Genomic DNA, 26,992 nt, shown 5'->3' on the forward strand with positions numbered 1-26,992 from the left:
CAGTCTTCTTTGAGGAAGGAGTGCTCACATTCACTCTTCTCCTGCTCTTGGCTTCAGAACCTGGAAGATAAAGCCACTGACTTCCTGAAAACCCAGAAGCTCCACTTGCGGTGCATGAGAGGTCCATATTTAAGGATGGCTTGTATGACTGGCCTGGAAACCGACGCCAAAGGAATTCCCATGAAGATACTTTTGTCTTGAGCCAAGGAGCCTGGGGTAACTTTGAGTAAAGAATGACCATGAGTACTTGTTTCAGAAATTTTAAGTAGCCCCAAGATTTGGCTTTCATTTTCTGGTGTGATGTGAAAGAAATGCTGCTTGCCCAATTAATTGGTAGTAGAGGAAAATCCATGCAAGCACCTGAAATGAGAGTCATTTGTATGTGAGCTTCCTGCTTTCTTTAAAATTCAGAATTCTCAGAAGGATGAGTGAGTGCATTTGGCCCCAGCTAGCAAGTACTGATGCTCTAAAAGCATCATGTGAAGTCATGGCCATTGGGATGTTTTATAGGAGCAGTTAACTATCTCGACATCAACTCTTTCATGATTTTATGGCCAAGAATTCTTGATGATGAGCATAATTTAGGAAGTGATACATATGTGTATACTTTTTAAAAAAGGAAGTGGGCATTTTGACTTTTTATTTTAGCCGACTGGAGAGGGCATTATTAATATAATATTGGCACACTGTCTATGTAAATTAGGGGACTGAACTGAAAGAAATGAGAGGCTTTGCATATTCTCACTCATATGAGGCAGCTAAAATTTTAAAAAGTTGAATTCATGGAGATAGACTAGAATGAGGTTGCCAGAAGCTGGGAAGGGTAGTGGGGAGTGGGGGACAAAGTGACGATGGCTAACCTGTACAAAAATATGGTGAGAATGAATAGGATCTAGTATACAGTAATACAATGGGGTGACTACAATTCAAGATAATCTATTGTTTATTTTAAAATAATTAAGAGTGGAGTTGGAATGTTCCTAGCACAAAGAGATGATAAATGCTTGAGGTGATGGATACCCCAATTATCCTGATTTGATCATTACACATTAAACACCATATCAAATCATTACATATATTCCATAACTGTATACAACTATTATGTACTTACAATAATTTAAAATAAAAATAAATGAATAAAGGAAATACAATTTAGATTCAAAAGCAAGATGAGTTAGCTAGGACTCTTTCTTGTAAGGAACAAATGAACAACACATTTAAAATGTGGCCAAAAACGTACAATTCAAAACTTTCGTGTTTCACGGTTTATTGTTGGCTGTGCCCCTTCCCTCCAAAGCACATTCATTTATTGATAGTTTTGAGTTATTCTTGCATACATGTTTGTGGGGAGGTAGCCCCCCAGATCAGCTTGGGAAGTAGGGGAAACTAACAAGAAGTCTGTGGGCTGGGTGCAGCGACTCATGCCTATAATCCCAGCACTTTGGGAGGTTGAGGCAGGGGGGGTCGCTTGAAGTCTGGATATTAGCTTGGGCTACAAAGTGAGACCTTGTCTCTACAAAAAAATTAAGAAAAAAACTTAGCCAAGCATGATGGCATGTGTCTGTCATCCTGGCTACCTGTGAGGCTGAGGCAAGAGAATCGCTCAAGCCCAGGAGTTCGAGGCTGCAGTGAGCTGTGATCATACCACTGCACTCCAGCCTACGTGATAGAGCAAAGGCCTGTATCTAAAACCAGACAAAATAAAAATGGTATGTATTCACATATTGCCCTCCAAATTCATTAAACCTCAATTATTTAACCCCTTCAAAGCTGTCTCTGGCAAATGCCCTCTAAGCCTTAGTACTCGTGGGGTGGGCCTGGCTCTGAGCTTCCCTGGGTCCCACTGTAGTGCCTGAAGAATGTCCTCACAGGAAACTGCAGATTGGTGACAGAAAGGCCTGGCAGCGACTCTAGTTTTAACTCTCCTGGAGGCAAAACCTACCAGGCACTTTTTTGGCTAATGGGTTCAAGATACCAAAATGCATTTGGAGGTGTTGGCTAGGGCGAGGCCTGCAGTGGGCAAGGTCTGCAGATGCTGTCCTGGGTCCCCCCTGCCTCTCACTGAGCAGCTCTCTCATTTCCCAGTCCTCATGTCCAGCCAGGTTTCCTCTCGTGCTCCTGAAGAGAGGAAGGCCCAGTGCTCTCACTTGCAGTATGTGAGACTGGTTTGCAAACTCCAAAAAGCCCCATGTCTGTCTTACTCCCACTCTTAGTTTAGCCAGAACTGCAGCGAGATCGATTCATTACTCCCATACAAACATCCCCACACCTAATTATTCTTCCTGAGGCATTCATTACTTCCCTTAAAAAAATTACTTAGAGCACCCGCCTGGCGTTCTATTCTCAATCTGATTTGCATCCGAGACAATGACACATTCTCGAATCAGCTTTCTTGAGCAGCAGGGACAAGAGTCCTTCCCTTCGCTGGAAAGAGGAAGTGGATGTCCTGTGATAAATAGTAAAGCCCTTTCTTCCCACTGCCTGTAAAAGTCAACATTATTTTCACCTTGGACCCTCACATTGAAATTGGCCTCAAGGTGAAGCATGGATCCCTGGTTTTCACATGCTCTTTGTAATACATGGGGATGTTACGTGACCTAAAAAGCTCCTTCACAAGGTGAGATGAGACGTCATTACAGACTGTAATTTCTACTGAGAACTAACACACATCTGGAAGGAAGTAACTTTATGAGGCAGAAAATTAAAGCACTTACTTCCAGCCTTGCCTATGCTTTACCACAGCCAGGATACACACCACCATTTTCTGAAAAGCCAAAAAAGCAAATATGGTATTGACTGAATACAAAAGAAAAGAGAATCTAGTAGTAAATAATAAACAAGAAAGTTTGAATGGCTAGTCTGGAGGGCGAACACAAAATCACTTTCTCTGTAAGTATCACTTTGCTGCCTTGTGCTCTTGTACTGTGGTGCAGGAAAGTGGATTCAGTTGTTTTTAAAACAAGGACTGTGTTACAACCATAGGCAGAACATTGTTCTAGAGCAGAGAAATGTACAAAAAGAAGTTTCCTACAAAAAAGAATTTCTTATGACCAATTAGTCTTGGTGACTCATTTCTTACCAAAGCTACCAAATGAAAAGGCTTTAGGATACTCACTCAGAAATTAAAAAGACATTTCATTTTGCACAGCCAGACCATTAATTCATGAATTATTTAATATAATGTTAATTTATACTGACAACTGACTATAAGTCTCAATTAAAATATCCTGGAAAACTCATTACCCATCAACCTATCTCCTAATGAATGTGTCATATCCTATTTAGAAAAAATAAATGAACACCAGTGCAAAAGGTAATTGTGTTTTGTAAGCATCAGAACTCAGCTGGGGTGGCAATAATCAAAGTGTGGTCTTAAAGACTATGGAAATCTAAGACTTTTCCAGATAGACACCAAAGAGGTCGCCCGTTGTCACTTAACAATATTCGCGTTTCTGCCATCATCATAAATTCCATATTCTTGTTTCTGGCATGATTTGTTTGTTCATGATGAATCTCCTTTTGATCAACTTCTGATTTCTGTCCTAATGGCTAAAGGAAAAGATAGAGCAGGGAAAAAGATTTAAACTAAACCGAGGAGGTCCATTAACTGACAAAAGGGTCAATCTCTGACCTAGAGAGATTTTCTATAGAAAAGAAGCGGTGTGGCATGGTGGCTGAGAACACAGGGTTTGTCTTCAGAGAACTGGGTCTGTGTTTCAGCTCTTTCTGAGACAATGATGACTGTCCGTGTTAAGGACTTGCATTAGTTAGCGTACTGGTAGCTGCTGTAACAGATTCAATGTGGTATGAAGGCACGAATGTAATCATTGTTTATTCTTCGCTTTTTTATTTTTTCCAGTTTGAGGTGAATCCTTTCGGATGGCAGGTATCTCTCTCCATGCAGTGACTCAGGCACCCAGACTTTTTCCATCTGGTGGCTCTGCATCCCTCTAGGTTCTTGTGATTGTAGCTGCTACAAGGAGAAAGAGATTAGAGAGGGCAAACCCTTTCTTCCAAGCCTTGGCTAGAATTAAGGGCCATCATAGCCACTGACATTCCATTGGTGAAAATGTGTCACAGGATCACATCTAGGGCCAAGGGGCAGGGGGCTGGGAATGTTCCTGTCTCTCTAGTCATTTCCCAATAACAATTCTAAAACTATAGACATGGTGGAGAGGCATGAATTTTAGCAGATGGCTGGCTAAAAGGGCTGTTTATCAGAGATGATGAATTCTGTGGAAGGAAATTTTTCTGATCTTAGATTAGATTTCTAGGTAGGTGAGGAATTTAAGAAAAAACAAAAATCAACCAGTTATCAGGGATTAAACTTGAGAACAGTGAGATTAAACCCGAAGGAAAGTCAGTCCCAGGGGCTTTCTTAGTCTCCTCAGCTAAGAGGAGAGGCATCACACATCAGAAGAGTAGAGTGAGGCCAGTTAACGGAGGCGTCGAAAGGCAGAGTCCTAATGATCAGAGCTTCTTATTGGGCAGGTGTCAAGCGAGGACTATCTGCTTGGTTCTGTGCTGGGGACTACAGTTAACAAGGGTGGCTGAAGTTTGCCTCTACCCTCAAAGAGGGAATAGAGAAAAACCTGTACTCAGGAGGCAGAGAGTTTTGGAGGCTACGTGTGTGTGTGTGTGCGTGTGTGTGTGTGTGTGTGTGTGTGTGTGTGTGAGAGAGAGAGAGAGAGAGACACACACAGAGAGAGAGAGAGAGAGGCCCTAGTTGAATCTTTGAACAAGAAAATGTGTTGGTGTGGTCCAATTTCACTGCAAGGAATCAGACTACTCTGCAATGACCCCTCCTGGTCTTCCCTACCTTAATTAGCTCTCTGTACTCTCAAGTATTTAAGCAGTACCAAGCAATGGTTAAAGAAAAAATGAGGTACTCACAGAATAAAAGGTATATATAGATGTTAAGTACAAGCATGATTATTGCATCATTGCTTTTGGTGGCAGAAATCTGAAAAGATTCTTAATGTCCATCATTAAAGGGAATGGCTGAATAACTTATGTTCCACCAACACTGGGGATTACTATACAGCTAATAAAAAGAATGACTTTTGGCCAGGTGCAATGGCTCACGTCTGTAATCCCAGCACTTTGGGAGGCCGAGGCAAGTGGATTGCCTGAGGTCAGGAGTTCGAGACCAGCCTGGCCAACATGGTAAAACTCTCTCTACTAAAAATACAAAAATTAGCCAGGGGTGGTGGCACACGCCTGTAATTCCAGCTACTTGGGAGGCTGAGGCAGGAGAATAGCTTGAACCCGGGAGGCAGAGGTTGCACTGAGCCAATATTGTGCCACTGCACTCCAGCCTGGGCAACAGAGCAAGACTCTGTCCGAAAAAAAAGAATGACTTTGATCTGTACATCCTGACCTGGAAGGATATCTATGGATAAAGCAAGTTGCAGAGATCCTATCTTTCCATAGACAAACGGAAATATAAAGCCCATGCATGTGTATCTGTATAAGTATAGAGAAATGTGTCAGGATGCATTCTAAGTTTTAGCATTGGTTATTTGGAGAAGGGAGTGGGACTTGAAATTATTTTTTCCTTAAGCATGACTGTTTTGTAAATTAATAATTAATAAACAAGAAACAAAATCATAAGGATGCCTTAAATCTCAGAAACTGATAAAATACAGAATGCTCTCACCGCCTGAGAGCTGATATTTACTTTTATTATTTCCTGGGTGTCAGGTGCCTTCATAAACATTATCCAATCTTTTAAATAATCTGAGGAGATGGTATTTTAGGTGATGAGATAAGACACAGGCAGCTTTAGGAACTCACTCAGGGTCATGTCCTTGGGAAGATGGAGTCAACGTTTGTAGTCAGTGCCTTCTGGCCCCAGAGCCTGCACACTCTCATCTACCCTCACTCTAAAAATGGGGAAGAGAAGCAGAACTTGATTTTTTTTTTTTTTTTGGACGCAGAGTCTCACTCTGTCACCAGGCTGGAGTGCAGTGGCTTGATCTCAGCCCACTGCAACTTCCGTCTCCTGGGTTCAAGCAATTCTCTTGCCTCAGCCTCCCAAGTAGCTGGAATTACAAGTGCCCACCACCATCATGCCCAGCTAATTTTTGTATTTTCAGTAGAGATGAGATTTCACCATGTTGGCCAGGATGGTCTCGATCTCTTGAACTCATGATCCAATGGATTTGGCCTCCCAAAGTGCTGGGATTACAGGTGTGAGCCACCAAGCCCGGCTGGCTGGCAGAACCCTGTTTTTGAGCTTGGTTAGTCCAGCATTCTAAGCCTAGTTAACTAGTAAACGTCCTAGTTCACATGTGGAAGAATGACAGTGCAGGTAACAATCCTGTTGGATATAGTCCCAGTCCTTGATGATAAGCTTAAGCAAAAATACTGGAAAGACTCAATCTTGAAAGAATCTCCTCAGAGGAGAGTCACTTGGTGACATTTCTACCACAGGCAGAGAAAGCTGAACGGAAGATCAGTAAATTGAATGTAACTCTCCTCTGAGTATCTCAGGGTGTGGTGGGAAGAACTGCGGTACCACTAGGGAGGCTTTGACCCACAGGTATTCTGAGAGGCCTTTTGTAGGTATAATGTCACTTTCTCTTTTCTTCTCCAGTTGGGAGCTATTTGGTTATGATTATGGGGTTCAAACAATTAGAAGAGCTTAGATGCCACGGATTTCTTCACAACATGCATTTCTAGCCAGGGACTGCATTGCTTAAGACATGGAGAAAACGCATTTCTACATTTTTACCGAACTGGCTGTTCCGGCAATGACTTTAAAATGTAAGTCTTTTGTGGTGTGCTGAGTTGTAGTGCCAGGCTCCGTGTTTTGAGTGTCACCACAGGAGGTTCAGAAGGTCACACTACCTTTTCTTGCTGGCACACAGGCTTTTTCCATAGCACTCTTTCTAGATCTGCTCTCTCCACAGATTGCAAACTTACAGGAATATAATATTTTTTAATTAGGAAAAAAACCATGTATTTAGAAACATGGTTTAACAAAACTAAAGAAAAGAAGAAAGTGGAAGGCAATGGTTTCCAACATTAGAATCTTCTGGAGACCTTTAAATGTCTCAAATGGCTGGGTGCCTAATCCCAGCACTTTGGGAAGCCAAGATGGGCGGATTACGAGGTCAGGAGATCGCAACCATCCTGGCCAATATGATGAAACCCTATCTCTACTAAAAATACAAAAATTAGCCGGGTGTGGTGGCGTGCGCCTGTAATCCAGCTACTCAGGAGGCTGAGGCAGGAGAATCTCTTGAACCCGGGAGGTGGAGGTTGCGGTGAGCCAAGATCGTGCCATTGCACTCCAGTCTGGGCAACAAGAGCAAAATTCTGTCTCAAAAAAAAAAAAGTCTCAATGCCCAGGCTACACCCCAGACCATTTAAGTCAGTCCATGGGGGGTGGACCCAGGCAGGTACTAGTGTTTTCTGAAGTTCTCCAGGTGCTTCCACTGTGCAGCTAGAGACAAAAGCCACTGGATGACTGACCAACATTCTCACCCAGTAGAAGCAGCGACGGTCCAGCAGCTGTGTTTGGATTCACAGGGCTGGCTGGATCACCTCAGGAGATCCCCGAGAGCTGGTGTGGGAATTCAGGGCCCAGTTAGAGAGCTTTTGGTGGAGAGGATTTAGGGCCCCATCCCTTAGCTCAGGGGTGAGGCAGCAATGTGTCCTCCTCAACAGCCAGCTCACAAAACCCAAAATATATTTATGAACTGTGTTCTTTTTCTATTCTGAATGGAAATAACTTGCTTGAGGCCCATAAAAAGTGACTAGTGTTACAATTTAAGATGACCTATTTTGAATGGGCGCAGTGGCTCACGCCTGTAATCCCAGCACTTTGGGAGGCTGAAGCAGGCAGATCACGAGTTCAAGAGATCGAGACCATCCTGACCAACATGGCGAAACCCCATCTCTACTAAAAATACAAAAATTAGCTGGGCGTGGTGGTGCATGCCTGTAGTCTCAGCTACTTGGGAGGCCAAGACAGGAGAATCGCTTGAACTGGGGAGGTGGAGGTTGCAGTGAGCTGAGATTGTGCCACTGCACTTGAGCCTGGTGACAAAGCGAGACTCCATCTCAAGTAAAAAAAAAAAAAAGTTACATATTTTTTTAAACACAAGCCTTCTAGGAACACTGGCAAATCTTTTAAATTCCTTACAACACTCACCTATTTTTGAGAAAAGAAAATGGGGGCAGTTTTCTAAAGTTCTATCTTCAGGTTACATCATGGACCTTAGAGTGAAACCAGGTGGTCTGTGGGTGGTTCTGGAATGTGGAATTGCTCATCTTTGCTTTAGTTTATTCTTCCCTAATCCCTACATGAACATTAGTTAATTAAATCTATTTTCTGAAACTCTCCACTTACTAAGAAACAGTCTGTAATCTGCTTTAGACTTGGAATCTTCTTTCATGAGACCAACAGAATGGTTAAAAATTTGAAAATAGCAACAATTGGCCTCGGAGAAAGAGTGAATGCAAGCATCATTTGTTCACATGGTAAATTTAGTACATGGAGTTTGATACAATCATAGTGCTTAATAACACCAACAGCTATTAATTACTAAAGTGCTAAATTCCAGACTGATCACTTTCAGCAATAGTAGAAGTGCAGGTTCTGATGTGACTGACCTTCAGTGTTCTTCGGACCACTCTCTCACACACACATACTCACAGACATGCACTCACGCTCATAATTTTCTGGGCAATTTGCCACCCTGCCTGTCCTCTGGAGCAATTCGTTTTCTTCACTGATAAACGCTTCCTGGTGGGGAATTCAGCTGCAGTGGGGTTAAGCCAATATAAGGCTTGCTAGTGACCAAAAAGACATATCATATGAAACAAAGTTTTAATTTTTATTTTACATATTTATACATAAAACTTTCAAGGAACCCTCTGAATCCAACAGAATGTTAATAGCACATCTAAAAAGGAACTTCAGGTAGTCAACATTCACAAAATGTTGAAAACTGAGTAAAATATACATATTACGGAGAGCTACAACTTCACTACGAGGCAGGCATGTATTTTTTGACTTGTATAGCACCGTCATTTACAGTTCTTCTTTAAAACTACAGTGAAGAATGAAAAGTAGTCAATGGGAAAATACTGCTCCAACTTAAAATCTCTAAACAAATAAAAATAAAGTTAAAGCTACGCTCTTTTATTAACCATGTTTTGTGGTGGTGTCAGTACTGTACATTTTTTTTGTAACAATATTTTATTAAAATGCCTGATATTAAGTGGCACAAGTAAAAAATTAAAATAAATTAAGAAGCAAAGGCCAATCACTGGACATTAAGCTTCAGACATTATCAATGACTAACACTGATATTTGTTTGTTTCTGTGCTGCCTTTAGCAACAGCATTTTTACAACCACAGAAGCAAAATAAATTCTAGCTTGTTCTCTGGTTGAATGGCTTCTTTTCACTTTGCAGGCATTTTCTCTGCCATGTGCTTCTGCTGACTTTCAGCATGTCTGTAAAATAATTAATACAATTATTTAGCATTATATAGAAAGATCCAAACTGCTTTTCATTCAATAGCAACAGCATCCTGCAAACAGAAGTTCAGAGTTACTGACAGTGAAATACATGAGAATCAAGAAAAAGTACCTTATTCAAACTCTCTGAACTCTGATCTGAACTCTTTAATTTTTATACTCTGTGTATGATTCCTTTTATTTAGTAAACCACTGGGTGAACCTGAGACTTATAAACATTACTACTTTTAAGAAGAAAAGTTCTGTTTAAAAATGAAAATAAATATCTGGGATACTTCTATCAACAAGTATTAAATATGTGTCTTCCATGGGTCCTGGTTCTGGGGATTTGATGGTGAGCAAGACAATGAGGTCTTTGTTCCCATGGGGAATATATTCTAATGGAGAGAGACAAGAAAGAAGTAAACAGTGAACAAGGAAATACAGATGGAAATAAGCACTAAGCAAAAAGTCAAAACAAGGTGTTATAATGAGAGTAGCTGAGTGACTACTTTATCTAAGGACACATGCAGACACAGACGTAGATATTAACTAAGACTCTGATAGACACCTGGAGCCAAAAATCGAATTCACTCCTGCAAAAGCCAATGTCTAACAAATAGCCAATGTGGATATAAAGATATTTCATGTTTGCATGTTTTTCCTGCCAATTAATCCTAAGGACATGGTCTTGGCAGTGAGGATAGGGTGAGTCTTCTTATTTATCAAGCTCTATTATGGGCCAGGTGTGGTGGCTCACGTCTGTAATTGCAGCACTCTGGGAGGCCGAGGTGGGCAGATCACCTGATGTCAGAAGTTTGAGGCCAGCCTGGCCAGTATGGCAAAACCCCATCTCTACTAAAAATACAAAAATTAGCTGGGCATGGTGGCAGGCGCCTGTAGTTCCAGCTACTCAGGAGGCTGAGGCAGGAGAATTGCTTGAACCTGAGAGGTGGAGGTTCCAGTGAGCCGAGGTTGCTCCATTGCACTCCAGCCTGGGCAACAAGAATGAAACTCCATCTCAAAAAACAAACAAACAAAAAACCAAAAACATGTTCCATTATGACCTGTGAACCCAAAGATAGGTCAATGTAGCAGCTAGAGAGTGGGGCAGAGGTAGACAGTGGGGCAGAGAGGGAGGAGTGTGGCCAAGCTGTTTACATCACCTGAATGTTCACTTCTTAAAGAATAATGGGGTTTGAAGGCTGCAAAGGACAATGGTTTTAAAGGACGATTTTAGGAAATGATAAATTTGGCAAGAGAAAAACATCTAGGGTTGTGGTTTCTAGCTATAATCAAAGGTTTAGGAATAATTTGTGTGTGCTGCCTGTACTTGGGTAGTCAGTGACATCAAGTTGAACTTATTGGTTTTATGCAGAACGTGACACATCTGTGGTACAGGGAAGACAAACTACAAATACTTTCACAAACAGGGAAGTGACAATGGTGTCCTTGCCACACTCAGCAGCCCATAAACAAATGGCGCTATTCATCTAACAATAAAGGCACTCAGGAAAAAGTACCTTATCAATAGCTCTCCATTTCTTAAAAAATCTGTCCCCTTTCACAGACCATCTCATGGCTCTGTTTATGTGTAACAAGAATCAAACATTTTCATAACTAACTCATATGCCTCACTTAAGCAAATCCAGCTTAAGATATTTTGATGTCCAGTGAACTTGATTCCACTGTAGCTAATTACATTACAGTTCTCACAGCAATTTAAAAATATACTACTATGTACATGCACATGCACACACACCACTATGCCTATGCACATACATACATCAAAAGGTTTTCTGAGAAGGAAAGAAGAGAAGACGGCAAGCAATTTCAGAAAATATTGAAAATTGGGTGATTTTTTTTGAGACATGCATAAAATAGTGAATTTCATTAAAATTTTAAACGAAGGAGGGAAAGAGTTTAGTCCATAAAACTAAAAGGTTCTTATTAGCAAGTTATATAAAAGTCCCTGTTAGGATTTGTTTCACTGAAGCCTCACTAGAACTCTTTTTTATTTTGAATCAACAATTGCTATTGAGGACCTACTACGTGCTTGGCAGTCCCTGTGCTAGGCTCTGGGGACACAGTAATAAATGAAAATGATATCATCTCTGTCTTCAGGGAATTCATAGTGAGGTGGGGACAGACAGGAGACAAATGAAACACAGTGCCATTAGGCTGCACACAACAGAGATGAGATGTTGTTAGGAACACTGAGGAGAGGGTCCTAACACAGTCTTATGATCAAAAGCAGGTCACATAATTGCTGGTGCTGCTTTGTAGACCCAACACATGGCTGTTCATGGGCTGGAAACATGCCAGCTTGGAATGACTCTGACACGCCAGTCTCAAACCCCTGGGAAGAGTCCTGATTGACGTGGAGGTGTAATAAGTTTAATGCACTGACAATCCATACAAGGGAAGAATGAACACTAAAGGCCAAATGTGTGGAGGTCAGGGAGGGCTTCTCCAAAGAAGCATCATCCAAACCTGTGGTTCTCAAGTTTGGCTGTGCATCAGAATTACCTAGGAGCTTTAAAAAAGTCTTCATGCCCAGGTTAGCCCACAAAAATAATTAAATAAGAATATCTGGGGTAGGATCCAGGCATCACTACTTTATAAGCCTCCCCAGAAGGTTCTGTTGTGCAACCCAAACTGAGAACTACTGATTTGAATGGACATCTGGAATGGCAGGAGTTGTACAGGTAAAGGGAGGAGGTGGACAACATGTCACAGCAGGCCCCGCATACACCTCCTCAGCCTTCTGAGATCTGGCTGCAGGATTCTGGGGCTGCTGCCTTTAGGAAAGTTTAAGTATCCTCAGGTCCCTCCAATGAGGAAAGTTACTTTTCTGCAGCCAGGAGCAGATGTAGAAGCTTCTTCCCACCAAGAGGAAGGCTAGGCAAGGAGATCATGGCCCCTCCCATGGTAGGACTGCTCTAATTCCAAGGGTGCCTCCAACACCTTTACATTTGTGACTCCTCTCCTTTTAACTCCATGGTTTTGCCTGCCCTGTTTCTGGTGGTCACACCATCTGAGTTACAAAAACATACACTGCAAACCTAAGTATTAGCCTAAACACTTAAGAGAGAAGAGGAGGGGCCTCTTAGCATCCTCCTGGCCAAAAAGAAATGCCAATACTATTTTTAGAGACAGAGAAAAGATCTCTACTATCACAGGCAACTCATAGTTAATAAGAGTTCATATATTTTTCAAAAAAAAGTAGGTCCTGATTGCATATTTCACCATTGGTTTCCCATCATCTTAACACCTGCATGCATGTGTTAACATGGCCAACTTCTTAAACTAACAAAAAAGGGATGCTTTATAATTGTTGGTGATGCAGTGCCTGAATACATCTTTAGATGGCAATAATATTGAGTGTTATTGTGATATTTCAGATGCAGGCAAATATGTTCAAAGGGTATGAGAAGGCTTACTGTTTTATTTTTGGTTAGGGATAAGGCAATACAATATATAAAACAATATGTAAATCATACAAAACAGTGCTGCTTACAAGTCTTAAAAAAGAAAGCTGAAACGTATTTTTCCAGCATTTATTTTGTTACCAAAACTATTTTTTATATCACTGCATCATTAGACAATTATTTTACCCAGCTCTACACACTAAGATGCGGTCCAATGGAGGTGCTGGGAGTATTATTATCACTACATATGTTTTCAAGCTTCTATGGGATTGTTGTAGATCACGTGGTTAACTCCTTACACCATGGTGGCAAGAGATGTTCCTTCTTTAGGGAGCCTTCTACTCTCTAAATACCATTTCTGGGGTTAATAGCAATTATTGTTTCTTGGTTTAAAGACTCCATAAGGACTGTCTTGGAAAAGGTACCACAGTAAATATGTGCTCATAGGAATGTTTACAGTATTCCATGTACTTTACGTACTTACAGTGACATGCAGGACTGCAAGGAAAACTACAAAGAAATGCAAAATGTTGACCAGCATTAGCCTAGTTTCCTTGTCCCCTAGGGAGGGAAGCATTCTTTTTTGCTCTTTACAAAGAGGCAGCTGGAGCAAAGCCCAGCTAAAAACTCAAGTCCTGGAGCTTCCCCATGGTGAGAACAATCTGGTGGCTCTGTGGCTGCAGAGAGATGCCAGTGTCCCTGCCTTCTGGGCATGGCAGAGGCGATCAAGAACTGGATCACATAAGAGCTTGTGCTTTGGAGAACTCACCACATGGCTACTTGTACTGGAAACCTGCCAGCACAAAATGGCTTATGGCTGGCTTCCCAGGGGACAGTCCTTCAGGATAAAGCCCTCCACGACCAGAACTACTGACCTGATTTAGGTGGAGGTGTGAGAAGTAACACACTGGCAATTCATCCCAAGGCAGGGATGATTGCTAAAATGCATGCATTTGGTAGGGAGAGTGTTCTGCTTCCCCTCCATCTGAACAGCTGGCACAAGCAAAGGCTCAGTGAGTTATTCATGGAGGAAGAAGTTCTCTAGAGCTAGTTTTTGCCTAATTCTTACATTTCGGACTGCCCTGGGCTTCTTTTCTTCTTTGGCAAGAGTGAAGCCACACTAACCTGGTCAAGTCTTCGATGTCCACCAGCATGGCATCCTGCTCTGTGTGCAGCTCATCTCGGATGAGAAGCAGCTGGACCAACTCTTCGTTCAAGCCTGAGGCAAATACAAGGGCATTTAAAAACAGATAAAACTGCCTCCAAGTCAGAATGTATAACTTTACAAACCAGTATACACACAAACAGCTAAACATAACAGGAAAGATATTTTTGTAAAAGGTTAGATTTATGTTGCAGAAACGTGTCTAGTTTGCATCATTATAGAGGTGTTGGAAGAAAAGGAGCAAACTATTTCCAATTACCTTTACATTAAGGTGGGAAAAGAAATTGTTAGCTGTTAGGAGAATAGCTTGTTAGAAAAAGCAAGATTTTGTTGTGAAGAAATGTGAATAAAGCCTGGAGCACATTAAGTTTTCCACCCTTCAGCTTCAGGATGCTCCTGCCATGCTGACAGTCAGGAGGGCCCCCAGGGCCTGACTACTACATCAGATGCCCAGCTGGAAAGGAAAGTATGTCAGGGATGCTCAAAGCCTTCACATGGCCCTAGGAAAGGAGAAGCCCTATGCAGAGGTTGTTTTCAGAAAAAGTATTATCTGAAGATATTGGAAAGTCAGGTTTGTAATATAGTTAGATGTGCAAGACCTTAAGAAATAACCCCTGAAATTTCTAAACGGGGTGCCAAGGAAAATATCACTTAAGACTTATACCAGGAATGAAATATATAGAGATGGAAATATTTCTTTTTTTGAAATGGAGTCTTGCTCTGTCACCAGGCTGTAGTGTGGTGGCATGATCTCAGCTCACTGCAACCTCCACTTCCTGGGTTCAAGCAATTCTCCTGCCTCAGCCTCCTGAGTAGCTGGGACTACAGGCACATGCCACCATGCCTGGCTAATTTTTTGCATTTTTATTTTTAGTAGAGATGGGGTTTCACTGTGTTGGCCAGGATGGTCTCGATCTCCTGACTCATGATCCGCCTGCCTCGGCCTCCCAAACTACTGGGATTATAGGCGTGAGCCACCGCGCTTGGCCCCTGAAGTCAGTACACTGGGTTAATTGGGCTCCTGCCATTGAAAAACTCGAGCAAGCAAAGGCTCTCTGTTGTCTTTTCCCTCAGAGAAGCTAAGCATTATATCTGCTAGGCCCAGCTGCATGGAAGAGAGTACCCATCTAGCAAGAGCTCTGGGCAGGGAAACAAAAGAGAAAATAGGGGTGATCAGAAAGGTCCCCCTTGGAAATGCTTTTAAATATCCTGACTTCAAATGATGCATTTATCTGCTTTTACGTTAAACTAGTTTCCAATTTTAAAAAGAGAAAAAAAAAATCATACAAAGAGGTCTAAAATTTCACCTGTTCCTAAAGAGGACTAGATGGCAATTTTAGTGTTTAAAAGCTTAAGGAAGATGTTTTAGTGGTAAAGTATCAAAAAGTGTTTTCAGTCCTTGAAAGAATTCTCAACAAAAATTAAATACAGTTGTAGAATTTTTCAAAAACCCTGTGAATCTATGGTTTCTTATCAAAATGTTTGACTCTTTCTCTTAATTTTAAAACAATATTAAATGTGTTAATTGACACTGAATACATCCATTTTTTTTTATTTGGATCTTGTGGAAAAATTTCATTTTTTCCAGTGTGCACTTAGGTAGCCTTTTATAATGTCACTTAGTAAAGTGTCTACATATCTGAACCCTTAATGCATAGAATTTTTTTCCAATATGAAGTTTTAAGCTTTTTATTATGGAAAATTTTCAAACTGCTACAAAAGCAGCAAAAATAGTTTAATGAATTTCAATGTATCCAACTAGCTTCAACAATTATCAACTTATGGCCAAGGTTGAATCATTTCTCTCTAACTTCTACCAGATTATTTTAAAGCAAATTCCAGATATCTCATTATTTTATCTGTAAATGCTTTAGTATGTATTTCTAAAAGACAGGAGCTTTTCCTTTTTAAATTCATATAACTGCAACACCTTTCTCACATCTAAAATAAATCACTCTTTACTAAAACATTCAGTTAGTATTCAAATTTTCCTGTTTGGCTCACAAATGCTCTTTTCTTTTTATAGCTGGTTTGTTTGAAAGTATTTGGTTGGCATATCTCTTCAATTTCTTTTAATCTATAATACCATATAATTATATAGACTCATTCCTCCCAGGGGCTGAAGAGATGTTAATTCATCTGGCTTAACCACACTGCCTAAGTGAGTATGTTCTCTCTTTCATCAGGCCAAGCAACTGCCTATTCTCTGCATGACCAATCACCTTGAGTGAGCACCACTCCGCACTCCCTGTGGCCACTTTTGTTAGAGGTCCTTCTTTATTCTGGGGAGAAAAGTCCATATATTGTCACCCTGCAGTCTTCACATATTGGTTCCACATACTTCCACCACCTGGAATCCCAGGAAATGTGTCTAATTTATTTTATTGACGATGATGATGATACCTGTGATGTATGTGTATACTAGTAAAGTAGAAGGTATATTTGTATAGCAAATGACTTGTAACTACTGAATTGTGTTCCAGAAACAGACGTGGTAAGTCAGATACATGCACTGTGCTAGGAGCTGGGGATTTAAGATAAATAAAAGAGACCTGCAACTGTTGTGAATCTTGAAAAATTTTTAAAGCTTCTGAACATTTTACAGCTAAACCAAACAACAGCAACAAAAAAAGAGCTTTGTGATTCTCTTATTTTCCTTGCAGTCACACAGGAACCCAATGAAATGTATGAAAAAAACTGGACCAAGGAAGTAGCACTATTCCATGGTGTTTTACATTGAGTATTCTATTGTCAAGGATATCTGACACTTACTTTCTATCTGGGAATGGAGATCATTGACTATCACTTGTAGCTGCCCAATAGTCATGTCTCTCAGGTCGGTGGGTTTTAAACTTCTTTTCATCAAGCATTCACTTATATGAGGCATGTGTGGCAGCTGAAGATACAAAGGGGAAGAAATGGAGGAGTGAATAGAGCCACAAACTCACTGAACGTTAACACCCAGTTTTCTCTTAAAAGACCCACTCATCCACCCCCTGCAATTCAGTGACTGAAAGCTTTCCCCATCTGTATCTTTCCCAATGTGGACCCCTAATCCACTTTACATTACCTAATATGCAATTGGCATCAAAACACACCACCACCAGTATCAAAAGCTTTTTGATTGGTCTTTAATGTGGGTCATGAGTCAATGTTATAGCCACAAATGAATTATCAAGGAACATCAATAACATCAATGACATGGAAAAAATTAGTATCAGTGACTTTTTAAGAATTTATACCATACTACAAGCACTATGCTATGTGCTTTGAATACTTTATCTCACTGAATCCTCACAATCATATTCTGACACAGGCATTATTATCCCCATTTCATAGATGAGAAAACTGAGACTTAAGTAACTTGCTTAGAACTTCATAGTAGGTCAATGGCAGAGCTAGATTTAAACTCCAAAATCCAGGACTCCTATTCACTATGCTATATTATCTTTATTGAAACATAAGAATGAGAATTATAGGAATAGTAAGTTTGCCAAGATCAATAGGTTCTTAGACTGAGATTGCTTTAAAGGAATGTAAATACCCCCATGACAGCTAATATTGTTCCTAAGAAACAGCAGATATCAATCAAGAGCAAACTGTACTTTTGTGAAATCTATTGCTTAGGTATTTTTTAGTGCTACAGTAGGAAAGAAAAAGAAACAAACCTAATCATTTCTCAATGACAGGACTTTTTACAAACTGCCTTAGAGAAACCCAAGTTTGCATAATTCTGGGAAAGGACTGGGACAGTATCAACCATTTCCAGCCCCCAAACACTTGCTTGCATTTCAGCCTTTGCTGCTTACAAGATCAGCGACGGGAGACTTTTTCCTGTTCTGTTTCTCCACTTCTACTTGCATTTTGGCCATTGGTTTGGCCATGGCGAGGGCCATTTTGGCTTCAGCTTGCAATTTCTTTTGCCTTGTAAGGAAGTCCATGTCATCCAAGGATTCAGATTCCTCTTCAGTAGTGTCTCTATCAGAATAGGAAGAACTCTGTTTGCTCTGCAAAGGGGGAAAAAAAAAGCAGCCTGAGACTTCCACACATGCCTGCTAGCATCCACTTAGAGATGGGCTACAACATCCTTCGAGCCTTCTCTCAGAACAGCTCATAGTTCCCTCTGCCAATGCAACTTGCTGCTTGAGCTGGTAAATCTCAAGTAACATTAAAAGGGTCTAGTTCAAAATATATTTTAGCATAAATAGAGCAGTATAGTTAATAATGGGAAACATATCTATAACAAACTTGAAATATTTCTTTGACTCTTGGTCTCAAAACTTTCCTGAAGTGACCAGACACAACAAAATAATGACTCAGATCCAAGGCCCTACGGAGGTTCTTCAAGTGGACAGGATCTCAGGTATCCAATGCACACTGCACTCAATGACAACAGTTTCCACTTTGTTGGTCTTTGGTAGGAAAAAAAAAATAGGCTATAGACAGACCTCACAGAGAGCAAAGAATTCCAGCAACAGGCACCCATGATTATTTAGTCAACTTCATGAGCTCTTATGTCTAAGCTCAATGGGGAAAAACTGGATTTAGCTTATTTTCCCTTTATAATTTTTAGAGTACATCTAATTTCTCTTTCTTTCTCTCTCTCTCTCTCTCTCTCTGATATGGTTTGGCTGTGTCCCCACCCAAATCTCATTTTGAATTGTAACTCCCACAATTCCCAGATGTCATGGGAGGAACCCCGTGGAAGGTGATTGAATAATGGGATGGGTCTCACCGGATCTGATGGTTTTAAAATGGGAGTTTCTCTGCACAAGCTCTCTCTTTGACTGTTACCATCCATGTATGATGTGACTTGCTCCTCCTTGCCTTCCGCCATGATTGCAAGGCTTCACTAGCTATGTGGAACTGTAAGTCCATTAAACCTCTTTCTTTTGTAAATTGCCCAGTCTTGGATATGTTTTTATCAGCAACATGAAAATAAATTAATACACACTCTCTTTCTTTAGAGACAGGTTCTCACTCTATTGCCCAGGCTGGAGTGCAGTGGTGTCATCATAGCTCACTGCAGCCTTGAACTCCTGGGCTCAGGTGATCCTCCCGCCTCAGCCTCTAAGTGGATGGGACTATAGGCACCACGATCAGCTAATTTTTGTATTTTTTATAGAGACAGGGTTTTGCCATGTTGCTGAGGCTGGTGATTTCTCTAATAGTTTAATATGAAAGTAGTTATTAACTTTAACAAAGCTTATATATATTTATTTTAGTACAACTTTGACTTTTTAATCATTGTCAAATTTTAGGAGCATGCAATTCTAAGAAACTTTTCTTTTCTAATCTCTGAAACGTTTGTTCCTGATTCACAACAGAAAAGAAGCTAAATCGCCAGGAAATCACAACACCGAGCTTCAGCTGGTGCTGTTTGGACTCACCATGGGAGACAAGGGGGTGTCCAAGCTGGTTTCAGTCTTACTGTCATCAGCATCACTGTCCTTATCACTGCCACTGTCGTTGACAAAGCATATCTGCAAGTTCATCCCACTCTGCAGTCTGGACAGAAACAAATAGGACACTAGCTCTACTTCGCTATTTGTTACTTGGCATCAGTCAATAGAACTGTCTGATTTTGCTAACAGAAAGTAGTCTTATGCGTTCTTCACATGAAGAAGTGAGCAACCAATACTACTCTCCACATATAAATAACTTTTAGTAGAGGATTTTCCAACGTTCTGTGAGTTTTTTTCCTCACCAGTTTCATGTTAAGTGAAAAATAATTTAAGGCCACATGTTAGAGCACCCAGCACAACAGCAAACACACAGTTGGTGCACAATAAAAACGTGTTGAGTCTTTGAGTTTACAGTTCTGTCAATCAAGATGAATGGGGTCCTTGGGCAAACGAGACTGCCTGGTGTCATCTAGAGTCCCATCCCAGGGTGGCAATCAAAGACACTCTCATTGGAGCCAGCATCCCAAGGCCACAGCTCTCTGAAGGAAGACTCCTTTTCTCTCAAATAGGCAGAATAGGGTCATCTGAAGGAAATCTTTAAGGCAGATGCCAAAAGCCAACCAAGGGAGCTCATTTATATCATTAAGAAAGAAAATCACCACAGCTTCACACTAAAACAAAAAATGTAGGGTGGGCATGGTGGCTCACGCCTGCAATCCTAGCACTTTGGAAGGCCAAGGCAAGTGGATCACAAGGTCAAGAGATCGAGACCATCCTCACCAATATGGTGAAACACTGTCTCTACTAAAAATACAAAAATTAGCCGGGCATGGTGGCACGCACCTGTGCTACTCGGGAGGCTGAGGCAGGAGAATCGCTTGAACCTGGGAGGTGGAGGTTGCAGTGAGTGAGACTGTGCCACTGCACTCCAGCCTGGGCAACAGGGCGAGACTCCATCTCAAAAANAAAAAAAAAAAATCTGGGATCAATTATTTTGCTCCCAATCAAGAAGTGCTGCTTACATGGTGTGTTTAAGAATAGAAACTTGAACAAAGCATCAAATACCCAATATCTTGAAACTGGAGCCCTAATTTCAGCCCAACCTCATCATTTAGAGGCAGGAAAGGTGACTGACTAACAGGCACTGAGCTGACGGCAAGACCAGAGGTAAGGACTTGGGTCCCCTAACTCTTGGTGCAGTGCTGCAGCCCCTGTACCATGCTGCTTCTCAAACTGCCTGAGAACCAGATAGGACTCAGAGCCAGACAGCATTCAGGCATGGTCCCTATGTCCATGACTTACTAGCTTACTTGGAACAAATGAGTTGACTTCTTTGTAAAGAATAGGGATGACCATACCATATTACTTTACAAAGTCAAGTGTAGTGATTTAAATCACTGTGGTGATTAGTACATAGTTGTTTTTTTTTTAAGTAAGCTTACTAGCATAGTTAGTTTTGTTCATATTATTCATGAGGGCTTTCCTATCTTGAATGCCCAACTCCATCTCCTAGTTATTTAAAAAATCTACTATACACTTCTTTCGATTTTTTTTTTTTTGAGATGGAGTCTCACCCTGTTGTCCAGGCTGGAGTGCAGTGGCATGATCTTGGCTCACTGCAACCTCCACCCCCTAGGTTCAAGCGATTCTCCTGCCTCAGCCTCCTGAGTCACTGGGACTACAGGCACACACCACCATGCCCAGCTAGTTTTTTGTATCTTTAGTAGAGACAGGATTTCACCATGTTGGTCAGGCTGGACTCAAACTCCTGACCTTATGGTCCACCCCCCTCAGTCTCCCAGAGTGCTAGGATTACAGGTGTGAGCCACCGCATCCAGCCTCATTTGAATTTGTGTGCCCTCACAGACTCTGCAGCACATGTTCTATCACCAATTAAGAAAAGTTTAACTTATGCATTTTACAAATTATACATGTAATTTGGCTGTGCATATACAGCACACATTAACATTATGATCAATTTACTGCCATGTTAAAAAAAATCAATGAACATTATTTGACTGACCTGACTAATATTTTGGAATAAGTTTGCCATCAGTGTGATTGATTAAGCTAGCTACACAACACCCCCCCCCAACTACCTAAAGCAAAAGTCAAAATAGAGGTTATTAAAGAAAACCAGCCACTGAACGATCCCTAAATTGAATGACATTTTCCTATGCTACTTATAAATGGTTGATTAATGGAGCACTAAAGACTAATGTCATTCAAAGAGTTGTAGACCCTGCCCTCGTGGTAAAGAATCTGAACTTAACCCTAGACAAAGTGAAGTGATGTAGGGTTGTCTATCTAGAGTACAGGACAGGATGCTTGGAGGCTGGAGGTTGGCCTCCAAATATACAACCTCACCTCCTGAGGTGTCCTCTGCAAAATGAGAGTTTATTGTAGATGTGTCAAGTGATCTCTAACACCATCTCTCCCTTTCAGTTTGTGCTTCTGTGAATTTCACAGGGAGGCTACCCTGTTTGCCTTTGATCAGTTGAAGTCAAGTCAGATTCTGAGGTCAGTGTTATTCCCTAGGACCCTTTCATAGACACCCTTCCCGTCCATCCCAAGACACCTTCCTGGGTTTGGATTCATGCCAGCTAGCATTGGCTTTTCATTTTTCTTTTGCTTTTTACATTTTCTGTTGTAACTCTCAAGTCCATCCAGTCCAGCCCACCCTGCTTCCCATGCCTGGCCAACCCTCCTGAAAGGGCTAAAGTGCCATCCATGCCCAGTTCCTCTTAGGAGCTGAATGAATTGTGACCCCAGCTTTTATGCTCGACTTGGAGGCCAGCTGCGCCTTTGGGCTTTTCCCAGGGATGTCGGCTGAGACTGCACCTGCAGTGCGGTGGATTCGCCCTCGCCTGACAGAGGACGGAAATGAATCAAAAGATCACTTGTATCCATTCCCTTCTTTGTACACTAGTACATTTATATCACCCAAGCACACCAGAGAATTTTTGTCTCAATTAATAGTAATAACATACAAGAACAAGGAGAAAAGCAAAATAGAATTAGGGGGAGAACAATCTCATTTTCTCTGGGAGCCAGTAAAACCACCTCAGAAGTTTAACATGATCAGATTAGGAAACACTGAATTTGGGAGCAAGGCTTTTGGGTTTTATTTTGTTCCCTTGGCAATTAACTGGGTCAATTTGGATCATTTAGGGGATCTCTAAGGTCCTGAGTACCTTTTAAAGTAGGTCTTCTGAAAAAAAGGAGTATAAAATGAATTTTTAGAAATGTAATGCTTCTTAAAAAAGCACCAAAGTAGTTTTCATCTGAGCAGAGATTCACACCATAATAAATTCAGTTTGTGATTCTAGATTTTCACATATGGAGTATTTGCCAATAATATGAAAATTTATATCTAATCCTCTAGTTATATATTCCTTTTAGCTCAGCATTATAGGTCCTATTTTTATACTTGCATAATTCAGAGGTTACAAAGTGGCCTGTAAAGGACCTCCGAAAGCCGACAGTTTCTGTTTGGCCTGCGCTGCTAAAACATGTTGGGATGCCTTTTGGAATTTATGTACTCTCCAGCCTTCCACATGACTAATACTTCTCACTGTTTTAGACTCAGCCCCCTACACCTGCCTGGACCTAGAAAGCATTAAGTTTGAGATACCTGCCACAATCAAACTCCATCCTTTGAAAACAATTTAATAACAAAAGAGGAAGAAAAAAAGAAGGGAAGAAAGGAAGAGAAAGGGAGGGAGGAAGCATTGCATCTCTGAAAACGGTTGGAAGTAAAGTTTTTTTCATGACACCAAAGGAATGGGTTGATGACTTCCTGAGGTTCCGTTAGGCCTAGGAAGCTGTGACCACTTAAGGTAGGATAAATAAAATAGGATACAAAGTTACATGACCTGTTCAAGGTCATCCAGAAAGTTTGCGGTGAAGCCAAAATTAAGAATTCCTTTCCTGGCAGACATCCTTGTTCTGTTGCCTGCCCCACTGAGATGTGCGGTCACACTGCTTGCTGATGAATAATGTGGGCTTTTAGGAAGAGTTCCTAATGCAAAAGAGCCTCAGGAAGGTCTGTTATGTCCTTGCAAGGGGATATACTTTATTGTTTCCTTAATGCAGTATGGAAACTATTATAGCTCTTCCTTCCATAGGGACTCTCCATCTGTGATCACTAACATACACTACAGAGTGTTTGGTTTTGGATAATGTGTGAACCAAGAACATAATTTTGGAAAATGGCTGGAGAAAGAAATCTGAGAGTCGGAAAGGGTCAGGGGCCAGACAAAAGTCTAAGAAATTAATGTCTTTAAAAATAGTCTGTGCAAAAAAAAAAAAAAAAAAAAAAAAAAAAAAAAAAACGCCTCAGGTAGAAATTCAGAAAATCGCCTTAGTACCACATTATCCCCATGGGAAACTGAAGAGAGCTTCTTATAGGGTGAGACATAATTCCTTATAGTGGTAATCACCAAGAACGTTACTCTCAGGAAAAGGAAATTATATGACATAACAGCTAATGGTTCAGAGGGGATTTTAGTAAAGACATCTTAAAACAGGCTCAGGTTTCAAGAAGGATTTGTTTGCCTTTAGCCTTTAAGAGGATTTTAGGATGAAGTCGGCTCTCGGTGAAACTCAGCCACAGTTCCCAAGCAATCTGAATGGATGCATGAGGCCACCTGGGGCTGCTGATGACCTCTGTGTCCAGGATGAAAGAACAAATAACCCCTTTTCCAGGACCCTGCCCACCCTGGGAGGCATGGCTGTTCTTGAGGCTCACATTTGAAAAACTGAAATTCCTGGGAACTCTGTCCCTCACACGGCAGTGTATCTGGCCGCCCTCATAACCAGTCTTGCAATATTCAGACTGCAGGGGTCCTAATTTACCTAGATCTCTCAAGCAGTCTGAGGTGAAAATAAAACATGATCCTCATCTTGTTAATTACAGATATAATTTCAAGGTATCCAATTCAAGGTTACTTGATGTTTCTAGTGGCATTTAGCAGAGTACTGTGCAAAGGCTGCTGGAAGTCAGCCTTGCCTGTTGATTTTATTTTTGAAAGGTCCGTCCTGGTTATCCTAGAAGCCTCTTCTCCCTTACACACCACAAGGCAATTAAAAACAACACTGCTGCCTGGAGCTACTGACAGGGGGCACCAGGGGTCTGGAAAGAGTGTGTCCTCGATGGAGAATGCCCAGAAACATGAAGAGATAAGGACTAAGTAGGTCTTTTGGACATCTCAATGTGAGCAGGAGTGGCCTCTGTGTGACAGTGCCTACTGGCCAGGAGCAGGAGGGCACTTGGTCGGGAGGCTGCACAGCAACCACGTCAGCTTGGCATTTATAGTGAGGAAGGCTGTTATTTAGAAGATGCGTGTGCTGGCTTCCAACGACTGTTACCAGGGATACTATTAAAAGATGCACAGAAATTGAGAGGATGGCAGAGATAAAAAGTTTTTGTTTTTTTGATACAGAGTCTTGCTCTGTCACCAGGCTGGAGTGCAGTGGAATGATCTTGGCTCACTGTAACCTCCGCCTCCCAGGTTCAAGTGATTCTCCTGCCTCAGCCTCCCTAGTAGCTGGGATTACAGGTTCCTGCCACCATGCCCGGCTAATTTTTGAATTTTTAGTAGAGACGGGGTTTCACCATCTTGGCCAGGCTGGTCTTGAACTCCTGACCTCACATGATCTGGCTGCCTTAGCCTCCCAAAGTGCTGGGATTACAGGTGTGAGTCACTGCACCTGGCTGAGATGAAAAGTTTTTAACTGCAAAGAGAACATCTCAAAAACTCAGCCAAGTGGTAATATGATTTTGTATAAAGGTAACATTTCTTTCAAAACACAAGGACAAAAGCAGTTTGTTCCCTGAGAGAAACAATGGCATGGCCCTAAAGTTTGCTGGTGACTTCTAGAGGAGCAGTGGCTACTGTGCATTGGCCTTTGTTCTTGACTTTGGGTTGGAATGACCGAGATTGGGCTGGTCTGAGGCCAGCTCTGAAGCCTGGAACTACTGCTTTTCTCTGATTTTAGGGATGGGAATCTCCCAGCATGTGCTTAAGACCACTAGCATCTACATATAAATGTTTAAGATTCATTGGTAAGATTTTTATCCCCCTGACCACAGCACCTTAGTATACTTCACTTGAACTGATGCATTGAATTTTAAAGTATGTTCACTTACATTCTCTCCATAGGCTGTATAATCACCTGTGGATTATAGGCAAGATATAGTTAAAACCGAGAAGTCAAATCACTTGCCTCAGACCTGCAACAGCCTGTTTATAAAAATGGTCTCAATTCTTCCTCTTCTTATACCATCTCCTCTGTAATGTGACTTTGTAGCTTCTCCCGTTGAGAAGTGGAGTCTATTTCCCTAGCCCTAGGACTCCTTGAAACTTGTCCTTGCCAGTAGAATGCAGAGGAAGTGAGGGTGTTCTAGTATCCCCCTCAGGGAGCCCTGCCACTACCCTCAGAACAGGTCCAGGCTAGCCTGCTGGCGGTGTGACTTTGTAGCAGAGTTCAACCACCAGTTGTCTCAATGGAAGCCCTAGACACATGTGAGAGCCCAGCCAAGAGCAGTAAAGACACCTCACCAACCTGTAGCTGACCCCAGATGCAGGAGTAAGCTTGTCCAAGCCTAGCTCTGATCAGAACCACCCAGCTGACCTATAGGATCCTAAGTAGAAATAAAGGTTGAACTTTGCATGCTACTGATGTGGGTGGCTTTTTTTTTTTTTTTTTTTAAATTATGCATCATCATTGTGGCAATAGGTTACTGGCATAGGGTCACAAAGCAAGAGGCTACAGGCTGGACTTCCGATTTTAGAATCCAGTGGCCTTTCCCTTATACTACACATAACCTCAGGTTTGGATTTATTAGATCCTTTCTGTATCTGGCAATATAATTTTAAAGGGCATATGCCTCCTATACGTGCTTATAATTTCAAAGCAATTGTATGGCTTTCCTTAGGAAACAGAGTGAAAGGGAATTTCCCATATGCCAGGGATTTCAAACATGCATTGCTCATTATCTGCCTATAAGCAGTGTGGCATGAGAGCCATTGGTCCTGCTATGCCATTCATTACTCAATATCCCCAACTAGTTTGTGGCTGGGTCATTAAAATATATTATTTCCTTTTATTTTAAAGGATCTTTGATGCATTATTCAAAGATTTTATATGTAATGAAGAATCACCCATATTTTTATACCATATCTTTTTCTGTTTCATGAGAATTTCAAAAGTGATGAAACATAAAATATGGATTGTAACTACTCAAGGGAAGCTATAAACACATTTCATTTTTCTGAGAATGTGTCATAAAGAAAGAATGTGAGAATAATTGAGGTTTGGGTAAGCTTTAGATGTACTGCATGTGTGATGATGTCTCTATAAAATCTGTTCATTTAGGTTAAAATGAAGTATTGCTACTCCCTGCAAAATGTAAAATACTTTTCCCATCCTGCAAATTCTGCCCCTTTCCCTTCTTTTCCCTCCTGACTGCTCCATGTTGATATTTACCATGAGAGTTACAGAAATGCCTATTAC

General features: G+C 41.3%; 1 protein-coding gene across 10 annotated transcripts in view; it reads right to left on the reverse strand.

The window, feature by feature from the left end:
* Positions 1–8,825: 8,825 nt before the first annotated feature.
* Positions 8,826–26,992, reverse strand: part of LOC108284106 (schwannomin-interacting protein 1) — a 586,546-nt gene continuing 568,379 nt past the window's right edge. For 6 of the 10 annotated variants that reach the window (XM_017500761.1, XM_037728580.1, XM_037728581.1 and 3 more), the window contains exons 4-8: positions 19,460–19,577; positions 17,879–18,076; positions 16,842–16,965; positions 14,030–14,123; positions 8,826–9,470 (exon numbers count right to left, since the gene is read on the reverse strand). In XM_017500761.1, the coding sequence (XP_017356250.1) occupies positions 9,419–9,470; positions 14,030–14,123; positions 16,842–16,965; positions 17,879–18,076; positions 19,460–19,577 (586 nt within the window). In that variant the 3' untranslated portion in view covers positions 8,826–9,418. The remainder of the gene's footprint in view (positions 9,471–14,029; positions 14,124–16,841; positions 16,966–17,878; positions 18,077–19,459; positions 19,578–26,992) is intronic. The other 4 variants (XM_017500762.2, XM_017500765.2, XM_017500767.2 and 1 more) reach the window with 2 other exon arrangements.

This window comes from Cebus imitator, unplaced genomic scaffold (genome assembly GCF_001604975.1).
Source record: "Cebus imitator isolate Cc_AM_T3 unplaced genomic scaffold, Cebus_imitator-1.0 Scaffold270, whole genome shotgun sequence".
NCBI lineage: Eukaryota > Metazoa > Chordata > Mammalia > Primates > Cebidae > Cebus > Cebus imitator.